At 32.3% G+C, this 22,751-nt stretch overlaps 3 protein-coding genes and 2 non-coding genes across 6 annotated transcripts; 3 read left to right on the forward strand and 2 right to left on the reverse strand.

Annotated features, from left to right (window-relative positions):
• Positions 1-7,023: 7,023 nt before the first annotated feature.
• Positions 7,024-8,463, forward strand: LOC145101631 (uncharacterized). The gene is made up of 3 exons (XM_079038876.1): positions 7,024-7,265; positions 7,771-7,825; positions 7,935-8,463. Exons 1-3 carry the CDS (start codon positions 7,128-7,130, stop codon positions 8,312-8,314), a joined length of 573 nt encoding a protein of 190 aa, XP_078895002.1. The 5' UTR covers positions 7,024-7,127; the 3' UTR covers positions 8,315-8,463.
• Positions 8,464-9,073: 610 nt separating this feature from the next.
• On the forward strand, positions 9,074-9,145 carry TRNAC-GCA (transfer RNA cysteine (anticodon GCA)). The gene has a single exon. It is a non-coding gene; the product is annotated as a tRNA-Cys (tRNA).
• Positions 9,146-9,214: 69 nt separating this feature from the next.
• TRNAC-GCA (transfer RNA cysteine (anticodon GCA)) lies at positions 9,215-9,286 on the forward strand. Its single transcript has one exon. It is a non-coding gene; the product is annotated as a tRNA-Cys (tRNA).
• Positions 9,287-11,247: 1,961 nt separating this feature from the next.
• On the reverse strand, positions 11,248-15,584 carry BSK4 (kinase with tetratricopeptide repeat domain-containing protein). Its single transcript, XM_079038877.1, has 11 exons — positions 15,077-15,584; positions 14,386-14,485; positions 14,076-14,290; positions 13,858-13,993; positions 13,481-13,614; positions 13,295-13,400; positions 13,042-13,127; positions 12,685-12,873; positions 12,437-12,589; positions 12,085-12,198; positions 11,248-11,791 (listed from the first exon to the last, which is right to left on the reverse strand). Exons 2-11 carry the CDS (start codon positions 14,462-14,464, stop codon positions 11,522-11,524), a joined length of 1,482 nt encoding a protein of 493 aa, XP_078895003.1. The 5' UTR covers positions 14,465-14,485; positions 15,077-15,584; the 3' UTR covers positions 11,248-11,521.
• A 2,592-nt stretch (positions 15,585-18,176) lies between these two features.
• On the reverse strand, positions 18,177-22,449 carry PRL1 (pleiotropic regulatory locus 1). 2 transcript variants are annotated; one of them, XM_079038879.1, is made up of 17 exons: positions 22,174-22,449; positions 22,065-22,089; positions 21,570-21,675; positions 21,071-21,140; positions 20,922-20,984; positions 20,678-20,762; positions 20,501-20,593; positions 20,355-20,418; positions 20,151-20,236; positions 19,946-20,047; positions 19,592-19,675; positions 19,459-19,519; positions 19,293-19,359; positions 19,131-19,208; positions 18,977-19,041; positions 18,793-18,870; positions 18,177-18,683 (listed from the first exon to the last, which is right to left on the reverse strand). In XM_079038879.1, the coding sequence occupies exons 1-17, from the start codon at positions 22,308-22,310 to the stop codon at positions 18,511-18,513; spliced, it is 1,437 nt and encodes a 478-aa protein (XP_078895005.1). In that variant the 5' UTR covers positions 22,311-22,449; the 3' UTR covers positions 18,177-18,510. The 2 variants fall into 2 exon arrangements, with proteins under 2 accessions (XP_078895005.1, XP_078895004.1); XM_079038878.1 differs by having other exon boundaries at positions 20,678-20,765; positions 22,174-22,448.
• Between the last annotated feature and the right edge of the window lie 302 nt (positions 22,450-22,751).

Consider the following 22,751-nt stretch of genomic DNA (forward strand, 5'->3'; position numbering starts at 1 on the left):
TTTGAATAATGTCATATATGATAACATAACTATTCTGGAAGTCAAAACATGCAAAAATGAAATGATAGTAAACGATTGACAAAAGATAGCAACACTTTACTCATAAATAAACAACAATTTTTATTCATCATCAAATGTCAATTACACTTTACACATTTCAAAACTATCTAATTACTAAAACTAATATCATCCTTCAGCCCTATGCACCTTGCATGTTGGAGATGTTTAACCCTACTCAGTCCCTTCGTGAGGGGATCTGTTGGGTTCTCATCCGATGATACCCTCTTTGCCATGAGGAGTCCTTCTTCTATTCGATGTCTGATGAAATGGTATTTTCTGTCAATGTCTTTGGATCTACCATGATCTCTCGGTTCCTTGGCTAAGGCAGCCGCAATATTGTTGTCACAGAAAATCTCCATAGGCTCCTTTATAGCTGGTACAACTCCAAGGTCCCCGATGAAGTTCTTCAGCTATATCGTCTCCTTTGCTGCCTCACTTGTTGCTATATACTCTGATTCGCAAGTTGAATAAGCCACTGTCTCCTGCTTAGAACTTTTCCAAGTAATGGCTCCTCCGTTTAAGGTAAAGACCCAGCTTGACTGAGAGCGGAAATTATCCCTATCAGTCTGGAAGCTAGCATCACCATACCCTACTACTCTCAAGTCATCACTCCCACTGAGGGTAAGGACCCAGTCCTTAGTCCTCCGCAGGTACTTGAGAATGTTCTTTACCACAGTCCAGTGATCCTTGCCAGGATTCCCCTGATATCTGCTGACCATGCTCAATGCAAAGGCCACATCAGGACGAGTATAGGTCATAGCATACATGATCAAGCCTACAGCGGAAGCATACAGAACTCGACTCATCTCTGCTATCTCAGCCTCTGTACTCGGGCTCTGAGTCTTACTCAGTTTGGCGTTACTCTGGATCGGTAACTCACCTTTCTTGGAGTTCTGCATATTGAGCCTTTTCAACACTTTGTCCACATAGGTGCTTTGACTAAGTCCAATTAGTCTTTTACTCCTGTCTCTCAAAACCCTTATCCTTAGGATATAGGCAGCTTCTCCAAGGTCCTTCATAGCGAAACACTTCCCAAGCTAAGACTTCACTTCCTGCAGAGTTGGGATGTCATTTCCTATGAGTAGTATGTCATCCATATACAATACCAAAAAGCTAACTATACTCCCATTAGCCTTGACATATACACAAGATTCATCTTCACTCCTCGAAAAGCCAAACTCTTTGACTTTCTCATCGAAACAAAGATTCCATCTGCGAGGTGCTTGCTTCAATCCATAGATGGATTTCTCAAGCTTACACACTCTATTAAGGTACTCTGTACTGACAAAACCCTCTGGCTGACTCATGTAAACATCCTCAGCCAACTTTCCATTAAGGAAAGCAGTTTTGACATCCATTTGCCATATTTCATAATAATGAAATGCAGCAATGGCTAACATAACCCTAATAGACTTAATCTTCGCTACTGGTGAAAAGGTCTCATCATAATCAACTCTCGGAGTTTGAGAAAAGCCCTTTGCAACCAGTCGCGCTTTATAAGTGTGTACATTACCATCCATGTCGGTCTTCTTCTTGAAGATTCATTTGTACCTAACTGTCTTACGACCTGGTACATTGTCAACCAAGTTCCAAACTTGATTGCCATACATGGACTGTATCTCGTTGTCCATAGTCTCTTTCCATTTAGCAGCCTCAGGGCCTGCCATGGATTCCTTGTAGCTGTTAGGTTCATCCAGACTTACCAGTGTGCTATCATTGATAAGTTTATCACCTTCCGTAGTAATATGGAAACCATAGTAATGCTCAGGTGCATTCCTAACTCTCATGGAACGCCTCAGAGGTACAGACTATTCTGTCGAGTCAACAAGAGTTTCCTCCGCAGGTTGATTGCTAGGGTTTGAGGTTCCTTCACCACTTGACTCTTGAATTTCTTCAAGGTCAATTTTCCTCCCACTGTTTCCTTGGCTCATGAACTCTCTCTCTCTCTCTCTCTCTCTCTCTCTCGCGAAGAGGTAACCAAAGGATCTCTGTGGGTAGCCAATGAAAATACACCTCTTACTTTGAGGTTCGAGCTTATCGTGAGACTCGTGCCTCACGAAAGCCTCGCAACCCCAAATCTTGATGTGGTCCAGATTGGGAACTTTTCTGGTCCACATCTCATGAAGTGTTTTGGCAACCTTCTTTGTAGGGACTAGATTAAGGATATGGACGGAAATCTCTAAGGCATACCCCCAAAATGATATTGGTAGTGAAGCTCGACTCATCATGGAACGAACCACGTCCAACAAGGTTCGATCGCGCCTCTCAGTCACACCATTGAGCTGTGGTGTCTTGGGAGGTGTCAATTTTGAGATAATCTTGCATTCCTTAAGATAGTCAAGGAACTCTGTACTAAGATACTCACCACCTCGATTGGATCGAAGCATCTTAATGTTCCTGCCCAACTGATTCTCCACTTCCTGTTTAAACTCTTTAAATTTTTCAAAGGTTTCTGACTTATGCTTGATTAAGTAGATATATCCATATCTACTAAAATCATCAGTAAAAGTCATATAGAATCGGTTAGCATCTCTTGTGGCAGTTTTGAAGGGTCCACACACATCAGTATGTATGAGATCCAACAAACCCTCACCCCTAGCACAAGAACTAGTGAAGGGTGACTTTGTCATTTTCCTAAGCAAACAAGATTCAGGTCTATCATCCGACTTTAGGTCAAATGACTCCAAGACTTCATCCTTTTGGAGTTGGCCTATGCGTTTCTTGCTTACATGTCCAAGACGACAATGCCATAATGATATTTTATCCAAGATAGTGGAAGAATCGATACACAATACATTATTTCCTAGGTTATAAATAACCGACACAGTTTCATATACACCATCACAAGGTAATGCTTTAAAATAAAGAACATTATTAAAGAAAGCATTAATACCACCACATTCATTATCAAATGAAAAGGTAAAACCTTGTTTGTACAAACCATGAAAGAAAATAATATTTCTCTCCATTTCAGACGAGTAACAACACTTATTCAAATCTAACACTAACCCACTACTTAGCAACAAAGAATAAACTCCAATCTTGGTGACAGGTGAAGCTTTCTTATTCCCCATGATCAAGTTTATCTTCCCATGCTCCACATTCTCACTTCTTCTTAGTCCCTGCAAATCAGTACATATGTGAATACCCTAACCAGCACATCCCGTAAACATGAATCAAGGCCCAAAACTTAGGGTTTTGTGTTGACATGGTTGTCGTGCTGCAGATAGACACTAACTGTGTCACGGGTACTAGAAACCATGATCCTTAATTAGTTGACGTGGTCGCACTGCGGACAACCCACAACTGTGCCAGGCCGAGATCCCATGAACCAGAATCGAATGTTACATATGGTATGCACCAGAACAAATATTGATCATATAGTGGGAGTTGTCGGTAGGTTTAAGTCGAATCCAGAGAGAGAGCATTGGGAGGGAGCAAAGTGGTTGTTACGCTACTTGAAATCTTATAAGGTTTCGTTGATGCAGAGTTTGGTGGATGTGGGGATTTAGGAAAGAGCACAGTTGGTAATGTGTTCACGATTGGAGGTATGGCTATTAGTTGGGTGTTCAGGTTACAAAAGAGTGTTGCTCTCTTAACTATAAAATCAGAGCATATGAATATTGTAGAAGCAACCAAAGAGCTTATATGATTGAAGAAATTTATATCAGAACTTATAATGCAACAGGAGGATTGTGTACTCCATTATGACAATTAGACACAATTTATCTGACAAAGAATATGGTGTTTCATAATAAAACGAAAACACATTCAGATGAGGTACCATTTCATTTGAGAGATAATTAATGATGAAACTCTTAATCCGAAGAAAATCCTTAGAATGAAGAATCCAACAGATATGTTCACCAAGGTGGCTACCATTGAAAGGTTGAAGCTGTGTATGGCTTCGACTGGCCTTTCAGGAGTTTGAGGAAAGGGACATGGGATGGGAGAGAGAAAGAGATTAAGGAATGTTGCAAGAGTTGGATGATAGAGAAAGACTAAGTTGTTCAAGTCTGCAAGTAGGAGATTCTTAAGATTTGTGAAGCCATGAATGACAAGCCATTTAAAGATCAAGGGCTAAAATTGTAACTATCACCAAATTTAATTTTGGTTTAACGCGTGAAGTAAAATTTGGCAGTCATTATTATCGTTTGCTAGTTGGCACACACAGGAGTCATAGAAGCTCGGTAAACATTTTGTCACATTTAATGTTCTTGGAGCAAATCAAAGAAGGAATATTTACACTTCTTCAATTGACAACAATATATCTCTATATATTGAAGTGTGTTGCATCAAGAATACAAATATATATATATATATATATATATATATATATATATATATATATATATCGGATAGAAAATATAGAGTAAGGTAGTTCTTTTGTTCAAAACCTTTTGTTTGGCAACCCAAAAAATCCGAGTGATACCTTACAATGAGTGATAAGATTAAAAATACAGTTTAGCATTGTATGATTGTAATTTTCTTGGTGATATTAAAACCCTCTCTCTTTCTCTCCCTCTCTCTCTCTTGTAGGTCAGATTAGACTGAGCCACACTAAATACCGTGTTCTAATTTTACAGTTTTAGTTTGCATTTTTAGTAGTTTTATTTCGCATGTGTTATCGAAATCATTTATCGTTTTGTTTGACGTTGTTTAATTTGTTTAATGGTCTTCGGTGGCAATGGGTGAGTGATGGTTGACCGGTTGTTTGTCCCATTTAAGATTAAAAATGTCTTTTTACAATGAAATTAACAACAAAATCTAATCGAGTTAAAGGGAGGAACCGAAACAACAAAGTTCAAATCGTTGGATGATAGGGTTAGATAGGGGTGTTTGTTTGGATGATTCGGTTCGATCAGTTCCAATCAAGTGAATCCAAATTAATTTCGGTTTTCAAAACATAGATCCAGATAGTCCAAACTAAATTCAAATCCGATCCAATCAATTTACAATTCGGTTGGATCAGTTTTTATAATTTGGTTTTTAAAAATCAAATATTTTTTAAAACAACATATTATTAGAATATTACCTAACTTTATAAAATAAAAAACAAATAATTTAGTTGTGGTTTAAACGACTACTAAAAATATATTAAAGTTTAGTATTTCACAGATAAAAAACTTTTGAAAGAAAAATACATATTAAGTTTTTTTATTAGGTGAAACTTTTTTAATCTATTTGAAAATAAATAATTATTAATATATATTTAAAAAAAATGGTTATTCGGTTTTTTTGAAGTATTTGTTTTTTAATAAATCAAAACCAATCTGAAATCCAAAGTAATAATTCGGTTTTGTTGAAACCAATCCAAAAATTCGAATATTTGAACAAAATAATCTAATTGGACAATTCGGATTTATTCAAATAATAAACCATACTGGTTAGATGAAAAAATAGATAATCTTATAAAAACCCAACATATTTTCTTCAAAGTCTTAAAAAAACCACTAGATTAATTTTTTTGTACGTTAAAACTCTTATATTTTTTAAAATGTATCTTTTAAGACATTGAGTTCGGTAAATCCTAGATAGTCAAAACTGTTAGGTACTCGATTCTTGACGTTTCTATTGTTACAATTCATTAGATTAAAAATATTTTAAAAAATATGAGGGTTTAAATACACTAAAAAAAATATATATAATGGTTTTTTTAATCCTTTCATGAAAATAGAGTAGGTTTTTCTAAGTTTAGAAAACCTTAAATAAGAATTTTAGAAAATATAAGGGTTTTAGTATACTAAAAAATAATATAGTGGTTTTTTAAGCATTTGGTGAAAATATGTTGGGTTTTTCTAAGGTTTTCCCATGAAAAAAAAATAATAATAAAAACAAAAACAAAACAAGTGTTAGATACGAGAAAAAAAAAAAGGAAAATGACTTGATAGGGTAAGATATTTTTTGAAATGTACACATTTAGTCCTTATTTTTTTTTCTTGTAAAATAAACTCTTATACTTTATTTTTTATAACAATGCAATCCTTGTGATCGGCTATACCCGGTATACCAGTCATATACGAATTTTCTTTTAGTGAAAATGACTTGATAGGGTAAGATACTTTTTGAATTGTACACATTTAATCCTTATTCTTTTTATTGTAAAATAAACTCTTATACTTTATTAATATGTACACATTAGGTCCTTTTCACCGGATTCTACAGGTTTTGCTGATGTGGAAGCACAAGTGACACTAAATAGCAATTAATTAGCTTATTCACCGGAGGTGGGTGATCCTCCAGCAACAAGAAAAGGGCGGTGACCCTTCTCTTTCTCGTTTCTCTTCCTTCCGGTTGAACAACAACAGCCAAACACCCTTTACCTGTTGTGTTTCTCCGATCTGTCTGTCTTTGCCTCCATCTTTGAGATATGTTGCTAGAAAAAGAAGAAATAATCGACGAGGGAGCTACCAGAGCAGCTCCTCGCCGCCAACTACCGTCTCTACTTCCTCCTGCCTCCCCCTTCGACCTTGATGTTTTTGCCATCATTCATCCTTGCTACCAGTGATATGTAAGAACACACAAAGGATTCGCCGGAGATCGGACTTCTCCCTCTTTTTTATGATGAATAAAAGTTGGAAAATTTTCGTTGTGGATACGTGGATGTCACCTTGGTATTTCATGTCAACAAAATAAAAGAAAGGGAAAATGACTTGATGGGGTAAGATACTTTTTGAAATATACACATTTAGTCCTTATTCTTTTTTTTTGTAAAATAAACCCTCAACGTCAGCAAAATCTGTAAAATCCGGTGAAAATGACCTAATGTGTACATATTATTAAAGTATAATGGTTTATTTTACAAAAAAAAAAAATAAGGACTAAATAAAGTATCTTAGTAAATATATATACATTTCAAAAAGTATTTTACCTATCAAATCATTAAAAAAATAAATAAATAAAAATACATAACTCTAAAAAAAATTATCGACATACCCGTATATATAGATAGATACATTCCATTGCCTCAAATATCTCTGATTTGATTTTTACAAAAATCTAGGAAGTTGAAATCAAACTGACCAAAGTCGACAACTTTTCTTTACTTCAATCTTGCAATATACAAAATGGAAATCCCGAATCGTCCCCAAAATCTCCAAGCAAATCCCAAAAAACGTCCTTCTGATTGCAATGTCAACATCCAAGACTCAAATTACTTCAAGATTCGAGCCGTTCTTAAGGATCTTCGTCCTCATTTCCTTGAGGTAATCAAGTCTTAACAACAAATCCCAAATGATGCTCTGTTTGTACGCACTTTTCGTCTTGTTTTATAAACCCTAATTTCATCTCTTTCCAGTTAGTATACTTGTTTTCGATCTGTTCAAATAGTTGCTCCGTCATACAATTTGAATTTTTATGTTAATTCTTGTTTTGTAATCTTATTGTTTTTGCCCTGCCTATTATGATTAATTTAGGTTTAACTTCTCGAATAGATCCTAAAGTTTTAATTTCTGGATTTCTTTAGACACTAAACTTTCATAGTAAGTTACAGCTGGGAGATTTTTCAATTACTCATGATTTGGTTATGGGCTTGTGCAATGATCGTTAGTCAAATTAGGGTTTATGATTTTCAACTGGATTTCTATAAACATTCATACTAAGTCGCATGGAATTCGTTTTTACTTCAAATCTTATAAGAACAGTTATGAATTCATATTCTTTTACAATTTATTTGCATCAAATTCCTGATTAATCCCTCTCATCTTAAAGGTACTCCGAACACCAGACTTCCAGACTTCCAAAGCTGCTCATGAAATCAGCCAACGTAAGTTTTTTTTTTTTTTTTTTTTTTTTCTTTTTTTAAATATAACAATTGACAATCATAGTTTTATAAACTTCATTTTCATTTCCATTTTTATTTCTATATTCCACAGAAATGAAGGTCTTAATGAAGCTATACAAAGACATGACAACAGACACAATCACCATGGAAAAGTGTAAGAACGGAATCGATGGTGTTCATGATCAGAAAAAGCCACCACCACCGGAGGTCAAACCGGCTGAGCCACCACAGCCGCCGCCAGCAGAGAAGGAAAAGGTGGTCACCAGAAAAGCTTCTGAAGATCTGCCTACCGCCAATAAGCACCACCCTGAAGAAGTAACTCCAGGCAGTTACGTTGTCGGAGGGTCAGCTTTCGGTTGGAATTTTGTGACTTTTCCGGGCGGCAAACTGGCGGCTTATTATGGTAGAACCAAAGAGGATTTTCGGGCAGCTAATCCGATACCAGATCATCCCGACATTGCAGAATCTTGATTAGGATGATACTGGTTTTGTTTGAAAGATTGATAGTACGTTGGTATTTTAGAATGTGTAACGGATGGATGTAACACCGATGATGAATGGCTGAATGGTATTTTTGTTTGTACTTTTGTTTTTATTCAAATCTACTACTTTGTGTTGCATTTTTTTATTTTTTTGAACTGCCTTCCACCTTGACAATTTAGCCCGAATGCTATAACAACATCCACGAATTAAAAAAATAAAAGGGAACTGTCCGTAAACCAAAAATTCACCGACTATGATAATCGGACAATGATCCGAACGAAGTCTGGGAAGAGTTGTGACAGAAGCCGAAGTTCATCCTGCCATAAAGCCGAAGTTCACTGCAATGTTAATTCTTTTTTAAGTGTTTATTTCTTTTTCTTAATTTTTGTAGGATTGACATTGCGGTTTTTCAGTTAATAGGGATTGACATTGCGGTTTTTCAGCTAAAGGGCTGCATACCCTAGTTGTTTTTTTTTTTTTTTTTGATCCGCAACTCAGTGAGTTATTTGAATTGAATATGGGTAGAAGAAGAAGATTGTGTTGCATATGTGGCTTGCCTTGTGGGTTGTACTTTCTGCATGCTTAGACGTATGTTTATTAAGGTGGTATGACGATTACATTATGACGTGAAATGGGTTATTGTTGTTCGACAGTTCGACTGCTCTATACCTATGTTTGGATCGTTGTACCATTTAGCTGAAAATAATTATTGTATTTAAATATAATGATCCTATGAATAACAACAAAGGGTCCATAGCTCAGTGGTAGAGCAATTGACTGCAGATCAATAGGTCACCGGTTCGAACCCGGTTGGGCCCTATTTGCTTTTTTTTTTTAAACTTGCGTTTTTGACAATATTTTCATTTTCATTTACAGACTAACATCAACGGGTCCATAGCTCAGTGGTAGAGCAATTGACTGCAGATCAATAGGTCACCGGTTCGAACCCGGTTGGGCCCTAATCTATTGTATTTAGTTTTTAGTTTTTATTTTTTGATCTAAGAAATTTAAGTTTATTTTGTATTGAATGAGGGACACTTTATGTATTTACCTAATTATCGTCAACCTCTTTTATTGAAATTTCATATCTAGCTAGCATTTACATTTTATTTTGGGACGTAGTGCCAATTAGTAACAAAGAAGAGGACTTGTTTATTTTCTTTCATATCTATCTACATAGCCCTTCATATTTATTAACACTCATCGAAATGTTCACATTCTTGAAATGTTCACTATATCTGATTTTCTTAAAAATATTCACAAAAAATATAAAATTATTACTAAAAATTATGATTTTTTTCTTTATAAATAGACTACAATATCCACATATTTCCATATCCAAGTTTGGTTTTCTATTTCTAATCTCTTTAAACTTCGTATTTGAATATTTGATGTCATGGATCCTTCATTTCCAGATGGTTTTGATTTGAATTTTGGTGGTTCTCAAGATTTTCAAAATACTCAATGCTATGAAAACACAATTTTTATCAATTCCAAATCAATCTTCTGTCACTACAAATTTTCATAACTTACAAAACACTGAAACACAACCACGAAGCAATAAATGGAATGTTGGAGAAGATATCATTTTAACGTCTTCACGGCGTATTGCTAGTCAAAATAGAGTTCGTGACAAAAAATAGAAAAATGAATCATTATGGGCACGAGTAAAGGCATTGTATGGTCAAGCCCATGTAGAAAACCTAGGAAAGATCGGTAACAAAAAAAACATGGATCAAATGAGAGGTTGTTATAATCGACTTAGTGAAAATGCTCAAAAATGAGTTGATGTCTGCCAGAAAGCATATCGTCGAAAAAAGAGTGGAATGAGCCAAAAAGATATTGAGAATGAAGCTCATAAAATTTATGAGGCAAATGGGAACAAGAAGTTTAGCAACTTGGTTGTTTTTAATGAAGTTATGTGTACTCCATCGATCACCTATTTTTAGTGATGTCTTGGCAGACCGAGCACCAAATGTGAGTTATGTCATGAATGGTTCGGGAAAGTAATATGTCATATTATCTCACTGATGGAATATATCTTGTATGGGTTGCCTTTGTCCAGTCAATAACTGCTCCATAAACCCGAAACAAAAGTTGTTCGATGAACGTCACGAAGCCGCTAGAAAAGATGTTGAAGGAGCATTTGTAGTTTTACAAGCTTGTTTTGCATTTTTTTCGACGTCTATGTCTAGTTTGGACAAAGATATGATGAGAAAAATTATGATGGTGTGTATAATCATTCATAATATGATCGTTGAGGATGGACAAGACACATACCTTAACTATTATGATTCATCCAAAATTTTAAATGACATTCCTACAAACCAATAATGAAACAACTCTACTCAAGATGATGAACAACATTTTAAATACTCTACTGATAGTTATATGACCAATAGGAAACAGCTTCGTAATAGAGATGTTCATATAGCTTTAAAAAATAATTTAATTGAGTATATATGACAAAAGAAATTTGACATTCATGAATAATATGCACTTTGCACCTTCTATATTTGTAATTTTAGATATAATGTTACATTTTGTAACTTGATTAATTTAGTTTATTAATTATGTTTTACGATTCTAAAATATCTTTTATATATACATACATATACTTCTATATTTTTTTATTTTAAATAAATAATTAAGTTGTTTTGGACTTTTTAAATAAATTTTATTATATAAGAAAAGAATAATAAATTACAATTGTTTAATTTTTTTTTGAACGAAATTACAATTGTTTAATAGAAAAATGATTTAGGTTGAGTTGTTAATGGGAGTGAAAGTTTGTGTTTATTTGGGTTGAATAGGTGGAAATTGGAAAAGAGATAAATTATTTAGTTAGTTAATAGATATTTAGGTTGGGTTGGATTGTGAATGTGGATAGTCTAATAGTCAGAGTTTACTAACCAAGAAAATAAACAATAAATATTTTTGTACACAAACTAGTCAACTGAGTTGCTTGCTTTACATCCAAATCTCCAACAAAAGAATGCAATTTTCCTATTTCAATCTTCCCATTAACACAAGGTCCCAAATAACATATAAAAAAATCAAAAACCCAAAATCAACATGAAAAAGCCATTGCATTTGACCATTGAGTGAAAAAGTCAAACATCTCATTCTAAGTCGACAAGAAATTTCAGAGATTTACATCAAAAGATTGACTGATATGAACAAGTGTCGAGTGGATCATTGAGCAGATCCATTGGTGGAAGGTGAGGTTCTCTTGGCTTCAAGGGTTGCAGCCTCCTTAAGGGCAGCATGGGCTTCATTTTCCATTTTAAGGGCAAAAAGTGAGGCAGCTTGTAGATATGAAGCAATGTGCCATACGGGTGACACCACTTGAGCTTGCATTGCATCACTTAATGCCTCCTGAGGCTGTGACATGTCATTCATCAGATACGATAAACTACGCCTCGCGTACACTGTTGGTGATACCATTGGTCCATGTTCAATGAACTGCATATCAATTAACTAAATAAGTAAATAACTATGTAAGGGCATTTTAGACTTTTGACTAACTGTTAACTGTTAAGTTAAGTCAAGTAAGTGTTTTTTTTTGTGGGAAAGAAGTAGTCAAGTAGGTGCGACATAACTTGTACAGAAAACGTAGGTCATGCACATTCTTTGCCAAAAGTTTCTTTGGTGGTTCCAAAGGGTATTTTAGACATTTTACTAACATTCAGCGTTGCAATTTTGACAAAAAAAATAAAATAAATAATCATCGATCGGAAATGTGCAAAAGAAACAACCTGTGAATAACACTCTATTGCATCCTTGAAATCCTTGTGTCGGAATGCCATATCCCCTTTTTTCTTTGAATTCAATGATTCTTGCATTTGATCGGTCCACATTTGAAACGAGAGCTGTAACAACAAATTACAAGGATCAATTTCCAAAATTCAAAAAAATCACGCTTTATTAGTTTTACCCATGTTCAATTTGATAATAGTAATAAATTACAAAAGGAATCCAGTTTGCGGGTCCTACTACTTTCCTCCTTTCATGGGTCCGACCCAGTTTATGTGAAATCAAGAAATCAAATGGGACACATGAATAAAAATAATATTGCGATTTGTGAATAAATAAGTAAGAAGTAAGAACCTCGTTTGTTTGTCCTTCATCGTCTTTATATGAAATTGTTTCTAAAATCTCATGAATTGCAGTCAAATCCATTCTCAAGCAAGCTTCACCAAGTGGTGATCGAGGTGAGAATGAAGTTGTGGCCGGGATACCCATCAACAAATAAGATGGAACCTGTAAAAATAAGAAAAATTAATAATCTCACCATGTTATGTTTTTCAAAATACTTAAATGCAAGAATTTATAATTTAAAGATATAATGAACTAACATCGGTTTCCTTTTGAAGAACAATCAAGGAAGCTACTAGTGACTTTGGATTTGGGCGTTCTCGGGGTTCATATTGTAAACAACGAGAAGCCAAACGAACCAATTCGGTTCCATCGTCATTTGAAAATTGCCCTTCCAAACATGAATCCGTAAGCATTTGAAGGTTCCTATCCCTTATCAAGTCAAGAGCCTGAAATTATAAACCAAATAAGAAGGGCATTCATGTCTTTTTCACACACAAGACCATTGACATTACTCTCAGCTAAACACAGTAGTACAATTTGTTCTACATAACAAATGGGCCCACATACATACATATATCTATACATAAATGGAAAGTGTGGACATGTATTCTTACATGGCTTGGAGGAATATGTTTTCCACTAAGAAGGTCAAGCAAAAGAGTTCCGAAGCTATATATCACACTTTCGGGTGTCACTCTTCCTATAAAACGAAAACACATTTTCAAAAAAAAAAACATTAAAGCAACAAGATTTAAGAAGTCATTTCAAAATCAAAGTTAAAAAGATCGGACCCTTTGACCTCAAAAGTCAAAAAACATTTTCTTTTTTCAGAACGTAATTAAAAACTACATTGAAAAAAGAATGTACCTGTTCTTAAATACTCAGGAGGAGTAAATGCAAGATTGGTGCTATAACTTTTCCCATCACGACTGTTCTTCATTAGGCCAAAACAAGAAAGTCTTGGATTACCTTCCTGCAAGAATCTAATGCATGAATATTGGGTCTTAAAAAAAATTGAAAATTGAAATTTAAATTTAAAATTTAAATTTCCACCTCATCAAACAAAATTCTGTATGCATTGAGATCATGATAAAGAGCACGGCCTTTACTTGTACAATATTCAAGAGCTTCTGCCAAATGGAGAACCACACGTAACCTCATTGCCCATTTCATCGGCTGTGATTCCCCTAGATCAACAAAATTTACATAAACCCCCTCGTAATATTGAATATTTTCGTTGCTAACCCCGATTCTTGTGAAAACGTCTTAAAAGACACTAGTATACTTTGCAAGAATGAACCATTTTGAACGATTATGAAAAATCAAATGCAAAAAACATCATCGGACTTAGCCTTCTTATCCAAAATCACTAATTCTTGAAGAGTATAATGTTTCGAATTTTAAAAAGTCGATCATGAACGATTCCTTACAGTGAAAAAGATGTTTGGCGAGTGTATTATTAGGCAAATATTCGGCTACAAGAAGTCGTTCATCATGTTCACAACAACAACCAAGAAGATTTGCTAGCCTCACGTTACGCAATTGACCAACCAATTTTGCTTCTTCCTGATGTTCATAAAATCAAATTCTCACATAAATTTGTTATAAAATTTCATAAAATAGGACAAAAAATTGAGTTTTTTGGTACCAAAAATTGTCGGGAATCAGGCCAAGCGGATCTGTTAAACCTTTTAACAGCTATCCTCACTTGATTTTCAAGCTTCCCTTTGTAGACGACATTTGGAGCCTTTTCACCATGTTCAGATACAATGTTTTCAGTTGCAAAACCTGATGTTGCGTTTTTAAGTTGCTCAAAACTGAATTCTTTAAATGCAGGCAAGTTTCCAGCTTCCTCTTCATTCCCTATTGATAAAAAAAAGAGAGTTTTTGTTTCAAATTATTATAATAAACTGCTAAAAATGACAGAAGGGTATATTATGGAAATATGGAATGCATACCACCATTTGGGTCCTCGAGAATTGAAGCTTTGTGTGGTGAAACCAGACATGGAATCAGCTTGGTGCAAAATGAACCCATGTTGATGAATGTAAACAAGACCTATTTGACAAATAATTGAAAGTGTTTGTGAAATTTCAAGATTTAAAGTATGAAATTAAACTATGAATAAGACTAATCAGTCCTATTAGATCAATTTTCTAACATTCATGCTTGTTGCATATTAATCATTATGGTTGCTAAAATGCAAAAAGAAGCAAGAAAGCAACACTAAAATACCATGAAATGAGCGATTTTAGACAATTCCCAATGGATCTTTTTGCATATGGATTATGGAAGATATTAGTTTTTTCTTTTTAATTTTGGGAAACGAAAAAACTACAAGTACATTCTTTTAGATTCCAATTATGAGTTCAAATTCTCAACTGGATTCATGTTTGATCAACATTAACTCGACATCAAATGGATTGCACATACAGAAAACAAAGATTTTCACTACAGATTTTAAACGTATAAAAAGGATCTTGAATTTGTAAGTAAGAGTGTAAGACCAACGGATAACTTTAGGGTTTTTAGCTGATTACAGTATAGAACAGATATGAAAATGCAATTTAACAAACACAGATTCAATCTTTGAAGCAGAAAGAGAAAAACCCACAAAGGAGAAACCAAAATTAGCATATCATGTCCTACCTTTTCTTGAAGAAAATTTCTTGTTTGTTCTTCTGGTCAAGAAATGAAAAGAAAAAGTCAACTTTCTCGTCTTTATGATTGTGTTCACAAGAACCCTAATTGGTGGCTTTAAATCCTCTCGGAAAGTCAAAATTCAAACCCCTTTTCTAGATCAAACCCAATCAAAGAAACTAATCTAAACCCCAATTTTTGGTTCCCACAAGATCCACATTTTCGCACCAAGTACCAAGATTGCCCCCACACACAAAATGAAGACTACCCACTTAGAATTCTGAGACTACCCCTTTACAAAATCTCAGAAATTTGTGCTTTTAGGAAACAACAAATATGAAAACTGATGAAAAGGGTTTTGGGTTGCATAAATTCTTTGATTTAAGAAAATAAAAACCGAATTACAAGATCCTAGATTGATACGTATAATAGATATAGAACACACATTCCTGCTAAAGAGCACCCGAAATGAGAGAGATCCTTATATCTTGGGTGAGATCTTTATAATCTTCTTGGAAGTGAGTAAGAATGATGTTAAGCCCTTTTATAGTTTGTAACATGCCATATATATTTTAATAAAATAATTTATTAATTACCCATCTTAATTATTACATTTAGATGCCCCTTTCAATCTTCCATCATAAACAAATACGAACTTTTAATAAAAAAATAATTCAACTATACATTAAATGTCAACAATTATTTTTGATAAAATTTAAATAAAAACTATATATCGTAATCAATTTCATTAAATGACAGTTACAGTTTTAGGATGAGAGAGTGAATCAGATTCCTATTATTAATTTGTAGTGAGATTTCATAGATCTAAAGTACCCACCAATTTATTTTTTATGTCTTAATTCATCAATAATATTTTTTTTATTTGCTGATTAATTTAACCGACTCGATTTTGACATTATTTCGTCAATTTAAACAAAGATCATAGAAAACAAATTTTGATTTATGTAGTTGTTAGATTATAGCCATTTGTTAAAAATATTTATTTATTTATATACTACTATAATTTACCTATTTTTATGGCTATTTGGATGGCGTTTTAAGTTGTTCAATATGTATCCCATTTTTTTATGTATCCAGTAACAAACATCTGATATTTTAAAATATTAGATGTCAAAAATATTTAAGCAATTATCCTTAACTTGTTTATAGTTTCCCTTTTCATATGAATTTAACATAACAAACTTGTTTATCGTTGAGTTATAAATCATAAATCAAATTAAACATAATATAAAATTGGATTTCAGTTTTATTTTCTGCTAACCAAAAGGCTTCGGATTTTAATTTCAATTTCTTCATAAACATTCGACGAATCAAATGTCACTTAAGAAAAATCATATATATATATATATATATATATATATATATATATATATATATATATATATATATATATATAAAGCATAAAAAATAGACATCATTGAAAAAGATCAGCAATTGATAACTATACATTGCAAATTTATGAATCCTCTATGTTTTTAATTAAAATAACTTATCACAATAATATTTTAACATTGGAGCAACCATAAAATAAGATCAATTAATAAATGTTACTTTTTTTTAATTAAAAACCCTTGTAACTTTTGATAGATGTCCATGTCGCCAGACTTGCAAATTTTGAATATTTATAAGCATTATACTTATTTTTAAGTTGTAAAATAATCATTATATTTAAAAATTCCAGACAGTAAGGTCCAAGATTTCTTAAATACAGTATCATTTAAGATATTATAACAATTACTATTTAAAAAAATTAAAATCAATTATAATTATTACAAGAGATCAATCACTTATTAAAAAAATACTGGAAGAAGGGAAGGTCAAATTGCATTGTGTGATAAGAGAGTCTATGATTCCAAAAGTCCCCACATCCAACACACAACTTCTGTCTTAATCATTACATCTTTTTTTATACTTATTCATATTTAAAAAAATAAATCATACCATTGCTCCCTAAAAAATGTACAAAACTAAATCGAATATTATTTAATAATATTATTAATTATTAACCATATTTTAGATATACTGTAAACAAGTATACAGTGGATAATGATTATTTATAATAAATTATAAAAAGTAAATCATGAACATCATAATTTTCAGGATGATTCTGAAAAACATAAAATAAATTTATAAATAAAAGAGCAATAATAATTTACATGTCGACGAGACCCACATGCAACGTTGGCGAGACCCTATAAGACTTAAAAAGATCATATTTTTGGATTACTTAATTTACACTATTTTTTGGACAACAATTGCTTAAATTATACCTAAAAACTCATTTTAGTTTTTAAAGAAATTATAACATTTGATTTGTTATGTATACTATTTAGAACATGTCACAATAAATACCACAAAACATATGTAGTGTATTTTCGTATTTCATATTAATATATTCAAAGTAGTTGGAGATTTATGATGGTTGTAGTTAATACTTTCATACGAAAATAGTCAAATACAAAAATTGGTTAGTCCATTATCAATAAATGTGTTTGTGTATTTAATTTCATAATATAGGTGTTAATTTTTTATTTTTATTTTTATTGTATAGTGATGTGTTTACTATTTACTATTGAGTATTGAATGTATACATTTATTTTTATTATTAAGGAATATAATTAGTTTCTATCTAATATTTCATTGTCATGTAAATAAAAATAAAAAAAAAATTAAAAAAAAAAAAAAAAAAAAAAAAAAAAAAAAAACATAAACTAGTCCCAACTCCGAAGTAATGCTACACAGAGAATACTTATATTGATTATTTAAGGCACTTTAATATTGAGTTCATAATGAACTAATAATTTAATTTTCTCAATATTTTTTAATAATATAATTCTTTAATTTTAAGAATTATGGACACATACAAATTAACTCTTTTATCCATGTTTTTTTTAGTCATTTTACATATATAAGCATAACTTGTCAAAATCTAATAACATACCAACTCATTGTATTTTGTTACAACATAAACTAATCCCAAACTCTCGTTTTACAAAAAAAAAGCATTAGCCAAACTCCCTCTTGGTAGCCTATTTAGTAACCAAAAAAAAAGTCGATTGCCAAAAATAACAAAAAAATAAAACAATGATTAGTTTAAATGGATTGTGATCTTTTAGGTGGACACTCTGGTCCCTCAAAAAGTTAAGGTTTGACCAAGTCAAACAACATGAGTAAATAAATAAAGAAAATTGCATGCTACTTAAGCTTTGAGGAAGCATATTTTCATGACAAACCTGCAAAGGCCCTTCTTTCCTAGACATGCTAAATAAACACTGGTCCCATTTTTGTCACCACACTCATTATATCACACAACTATTTAATTTTCTCTTTTTTTTTTATCAAATATCCCAAAACTAAACTTTTTTAACATTACAACACAATTAACAATAAAAACAAAAACTTCCAAAAATGCCCCTCCATGTTTAAAACCTACGGATATCTTTCGGGGGTTTGAAGTTGACCGGGTGAGTTTCTGGAGTGGCATTTTCGTCTTCTTTCCACATTTTAATTGTTTTGTCAGCTTCACATGTAACCAGCCTTGATCCGGTCATATCATAAGATAATGCATAAATTCCAGCCTCACTATCCAATGACCCTAATAAAATTTTATAAAAAAAATAAATAAATATTTATAGTGTAAATTAATAAAAATTATAAAGTTAGAAGTAGATTGCTATTTGAAGCATTAAAAGACAGACACGTACCTGGTTGAACAATTGTTTGAGATTGTTGAAAACTATGACCACTTTTCCAATCCCAAAACCATAAACTCCCATTGTCACCTTTCATCAAAAAGATTATTATAGTCAGTCAATATTAAGTGAAAAAAAAATACTTTTTATATTTTAAGAATTATTTTTATAAAAATGATTATGAAGAAACTCTTACCTCCTGTAGCTAAGACACCCTCTTCATTGACTGTCATTGCATTAATTATTGTCTTCTGTTGGGAACTACAGATAAAAAAAAACAGGTGAAATTAGATACTTTTTTAACTTAATTTTTATAAATCAAATTAAATGGTATTAAAAAATAGACTCACAGCATGTTGTGCAAAAATTCTCCTCTTGGAAGGCTAAATTTTTTTATGTTGTCAGCTGATGCAGAAGCAAAACTATCCCTGTAAATAAAAAAAATGAATTAGTCAATTAAAATATGAAATAAACCGATAAAATTAAAAAGTTAAAAAGCTGAAAATACATACTCAATAGGATGTTGAGCCAATGCACGCACAGATTTCTTGTGATGAGTAAGAGTTGCCATTGTTTTACCTAAAAAATAAACAACTCCAGATAAATACTAACTTCCAATAAAAAAAAAAAAGCCTACAATATATTTATTTTTATTTTTTGAATAAAAAAGTATATTACCATATCTAAGATCCCAAAACTTTATAGTCGAATCATGTGAGCCAGTAACAACTTGAGGATCCTGGAATAAGATGTAAAAATTTAATCTTTTGAATTACTAAAAATAATATTTATTAAAAGTAAATTTACTTACTGTAGGTCGAGTAAAAACTGAACAAACAGTATTATCATGGCCAGAAAGAGCATGGATTTGCATCTTGCTACGAATATCCCACACCTGAAATTATTCATATGTTGAACTTTAAACTATAATACAAAATTACAAATAGTCAAAAACGGTCCCTGTCTTTGAAATATTTTTCGCTTTTGTTACTTTTTTCATGGTTTAGTATCGATTTTGGTCCCTGTGACTTTCTGTCTTTGGTCCTTATTTCAAGGTTGCAGGGACCAAAATTGAAAACAAAAACAAATTTGGACTAAACACGGTGAAAATCAGAAAATAGAGGGACCATTTTTGTAATTTACTATAAACTAAAAAATTTCATACCCGGCAAACAGAATCACGGCCTCCAGTAAGTAGAACATCAATAGTGGGATGAAGGGCAAGGCAATATACACCACTTAAATGCCCATGATATGAACGAATAACCTTTCAAAAATAAAATATTTAAGAAAATTATATAAAATAGAAAAAAGAAAAAAAAAAAAAAAAAAAAAAAGGATTTTATGTTTCTTGTTTAAGTGATATGAACCTTGTTCTGTTCTAGGTCCCAGCATTTAACTTGTTTGTCATCACCAGCTGAAAACATGTAAGTGTGCCTACTGCTAACAGCAAGCCCTGCAATAATTAATAAACATTAAAATTTGTAATATATATATATATATATATATATATATATATATATATATATATATATATATTGTTAGTCAAGTTTAAAAAAAAATAAAAACCAAACCTCGAACTTGTTCTATGTGTCCTGTTAGTGTGAGCCTTAACCTTCCAGATCCCACATCCCATATCTGTACACAACATTTTATCATGTTTAAAAACAATAATTATATAAAAATATGGATTTGATAATTAAAACATTATAATTATTACCTTAATTGTTCGATCTGCGGATCCAGTACAGAACCACTGATTACTTGGATCAAATGCAATAGATCTCACCCATCCCAAATGGCCACTAATCACCTGTAAATATATTACCACATTTAATTAAACATATAAAATATTATTTTTTAAAAAAACATTTGTCATAAAAATAAGTGTGCTTACTCTGTAGTTCTTCCATGGAGCATGCCATACAGGACGTGGCCACCTGCTAGGGATTCTTTCCATAAGGGCTGCAGTTGAAAGATTCCTACTGGAAATAACTCAAAACTATTAATAAACTATCAAATAGGAAAGATTTGTTAAATAAAACAACACAAGTTTATATATATATATATATATATATATATATATATATATATATATATATATGTGTGTGTGTGAAATATATAATAAAAAAATTTCAAACCTTTCTGAAGTCCCATGAGCAGGAATGATGGAAGTACTTCTCCCACTCATATTGCCATCACCTCTGTCAAACAAATACATACATAATCAATTAATTCAGTTTATCAGTTAAAAAGTATATCTTTTAAAAAATATTAAAATCATGCTTACGGGTTCTTTGATTGAACAGGAGTAATGGCTAAATCACTCTGAGCACCACTCTTCTTAGAACTTTCAGTGCCTACAAAATTTTTTATATAAGTCAAAAGATGATACTTACTATTCTATCCATGATGTTATTTGGTCGGAGTAATTTAAGTTTCATTTCATAAAAAAAGCTAAAAGGGTAAACTGTTGTTGTTGCATAGATTGTATAATATCAAAGTTGATGACATCAGTTAAATAAACATTTTTGATTCTAGTGTAAAATGTGAAGTCATTGTGAGTGGTATAATTGCATTGTACTTTTAGGCTTTCATGATTCCAAGTAACAACAACTTGAAGGTGAAAGCAGCATAATTCAGTGTGACAATAGCTCAACAATCTTACTTTCAAACTATCATGTGTCATTGCAATTGCTATTTAAGGCAGTCTAGATTACAGTAAATAAGAATCAACATGCAAACAAGATTAATGCTGATAAGAATGATGAAATCATCAGTGTGTGTACCTGGTAGAACAAGAGCATTTGAGTTTGAAGGTGTAGCTTGATTTTGTGAGGAACTCTTGATAGGCTGATTAGGCACACTTTTTATTCCCCCATACTCAACGTGTAGCTGCATTAAAAAGTAATGCACACATATAAACCACATAATATACATTCAAAAGTAATGATCACAAACGCAAGAAACAATAGTGTAAGTTCTTTCCATTCAGGAAAAAGATAAGAGGATCCAGAGACTTCTAATATCAAACATAGTAGTATTCCCCAATTCCAAATTCAGAATCAAACATTGAATGAAACGTGGTTCTATTTGTATCATTGAGATACAGTTTAACGTGATTCTCAAACTTTTTCTCTAAATTAGAACAATTCATATCATGTCTTGATCAAAAAACTAGTTTGTTTGGTCTAAGAAAAACGATGAAACTAACATACTTAGGGAAGAAAATAAAAACAGTACATGAAGCCATATACTGAGTGAAAATACAGCGACGTACTAACCTTATGGCTCATCCGTATCTTCTTGCTGCACAGAATTACATAAAGAACAATCAGATCAAACATTGCAATACTTACATTGATAAATCGAATTTAGGGTTTAAAAAGAAACCTTTCGGGGTCAGGAGGAGGAAACTGAGAGTGGAGAGGAGAAAAAAGATCGAGAGCCCGTTTTAGGGTTTTAAAGCTAAGCTTCTTCAATGATTGTGGTTCCACTGGTAATTCTGCCTCCATTGTTGGCCCTGGCATCTCTGCTTGTGGTGTTTGGAGAGAAACTTGGAGAAGCTCGAAGACGTCGAAAGGGGAGGCGCTTGATGGTGATTTTGGTTTCGATTTTTCTCAATCTACGGAAACGGGGACTGATTTTTCCACGGCATATTTTTATGCCCTTATTGTATTTTAGATATTGAAAGAAAGATAATGATAGTTTGGTTGCGGAAAAATACGCTTTTTTTGGAAAAAAAATTATAAGAAAAATAAAAATTTTGAAAAACGCAAGTAATCCGTCTATTTTTTTTAAATTTTTTTCGTTTTTTAAAATGACAAAATTGCAAAAAAGATATGTATTTTTTTTGAGGTTTTAGTCCAAACCATAATTTTTTGGATTGATGGTTTTTTTGAGCTAGTTTTATTGCGTTTTTTGTCCCTCTGAATAATAAAATGACTGTAATACCCTTGGTTTATTTATTT

This window comes from Lactuca serriola, chromosome 4 (assembly GCF_051521515.1).
Source record: "Lactuca serriola cultivar US96UC23 chromosome 4, Lser_US96UC23_V15, whole genome shotgun sequence".
Classification (NCBI taxonomy): Eukaryota; Viridiplantae; Streptophyta; class Magnoliopsida; order Asterales; family Asteraceae; genus Lactuca; species Lactuca serriola.

Excerpts from the sequence above, each read along its gene's own strand:
- LOC145101631 (XM_079038876.1), top strand. The coding sequence starts at position 7,128 with ATGGAAATCCCGAATCGTCCCCAAAATCTCCAAGCAAATCCCAAAAAA. Across the intron at positions 7,266-7,770 it reads TTCGTCCTCATTTCCTTGAG|GTACTCCGAACACCAGACTT; the intron begins GTAATCAAGTCT and ends CTCATCTTAAAG. Across the intron at positions 7,826-7,934 it reads TGCTCATGAAATCAGCCAAC|AAATGAAGGTCTTAATGAAG; the intron begins GTAAGTTTTTTT and ends TATATTCCACAG.
- BSK4 (XM_079038877.1), bottom strand. The coding sequence starts at position 14,464 with ATGGGTTCATTTTGCACCAAGCTGATTCCATGTCTGGTTTCACCACAC. Across the intron at positions 13,401-13,480 it reads ACAGAATTTTGTTTGATGAG|GAAGGTAATCCAAGACTTTC; the intron begins GTGGAAATTTAA and ends AGATTCTTGCAG. Across the intron at positions 12,199-12,436 it reads ATGAAGGACAAACAAACGAG|CTCTCGTTTCAAATGTGGAC; the intron begins GTTCTTACTTCT and ends TTGTTGTTACAG.
- PRL1 (XM_079038878.1), bottom strand. The coding sequence starts at position 22,310 with ATGCCAGGGCCAACAATGGAGGCAGAATTACCAGTGGAACCACAATCA. Across the intron at positions 19,520-19,591 it reads CAGTTTTTACTCGACCTACA|GATCCTCAAGTTGTTACTGG; the intron begins GTAAGTAAATTT and ends ATCTTATTCCAG. Across the intron at positions 19,209-19,292 it reads TTGGCTCAACATCCTATTGA|GGATAGTTTTGCTTCTGCAT; the intron begins GTATGTATTTTC and ends TTTTATTTACAG.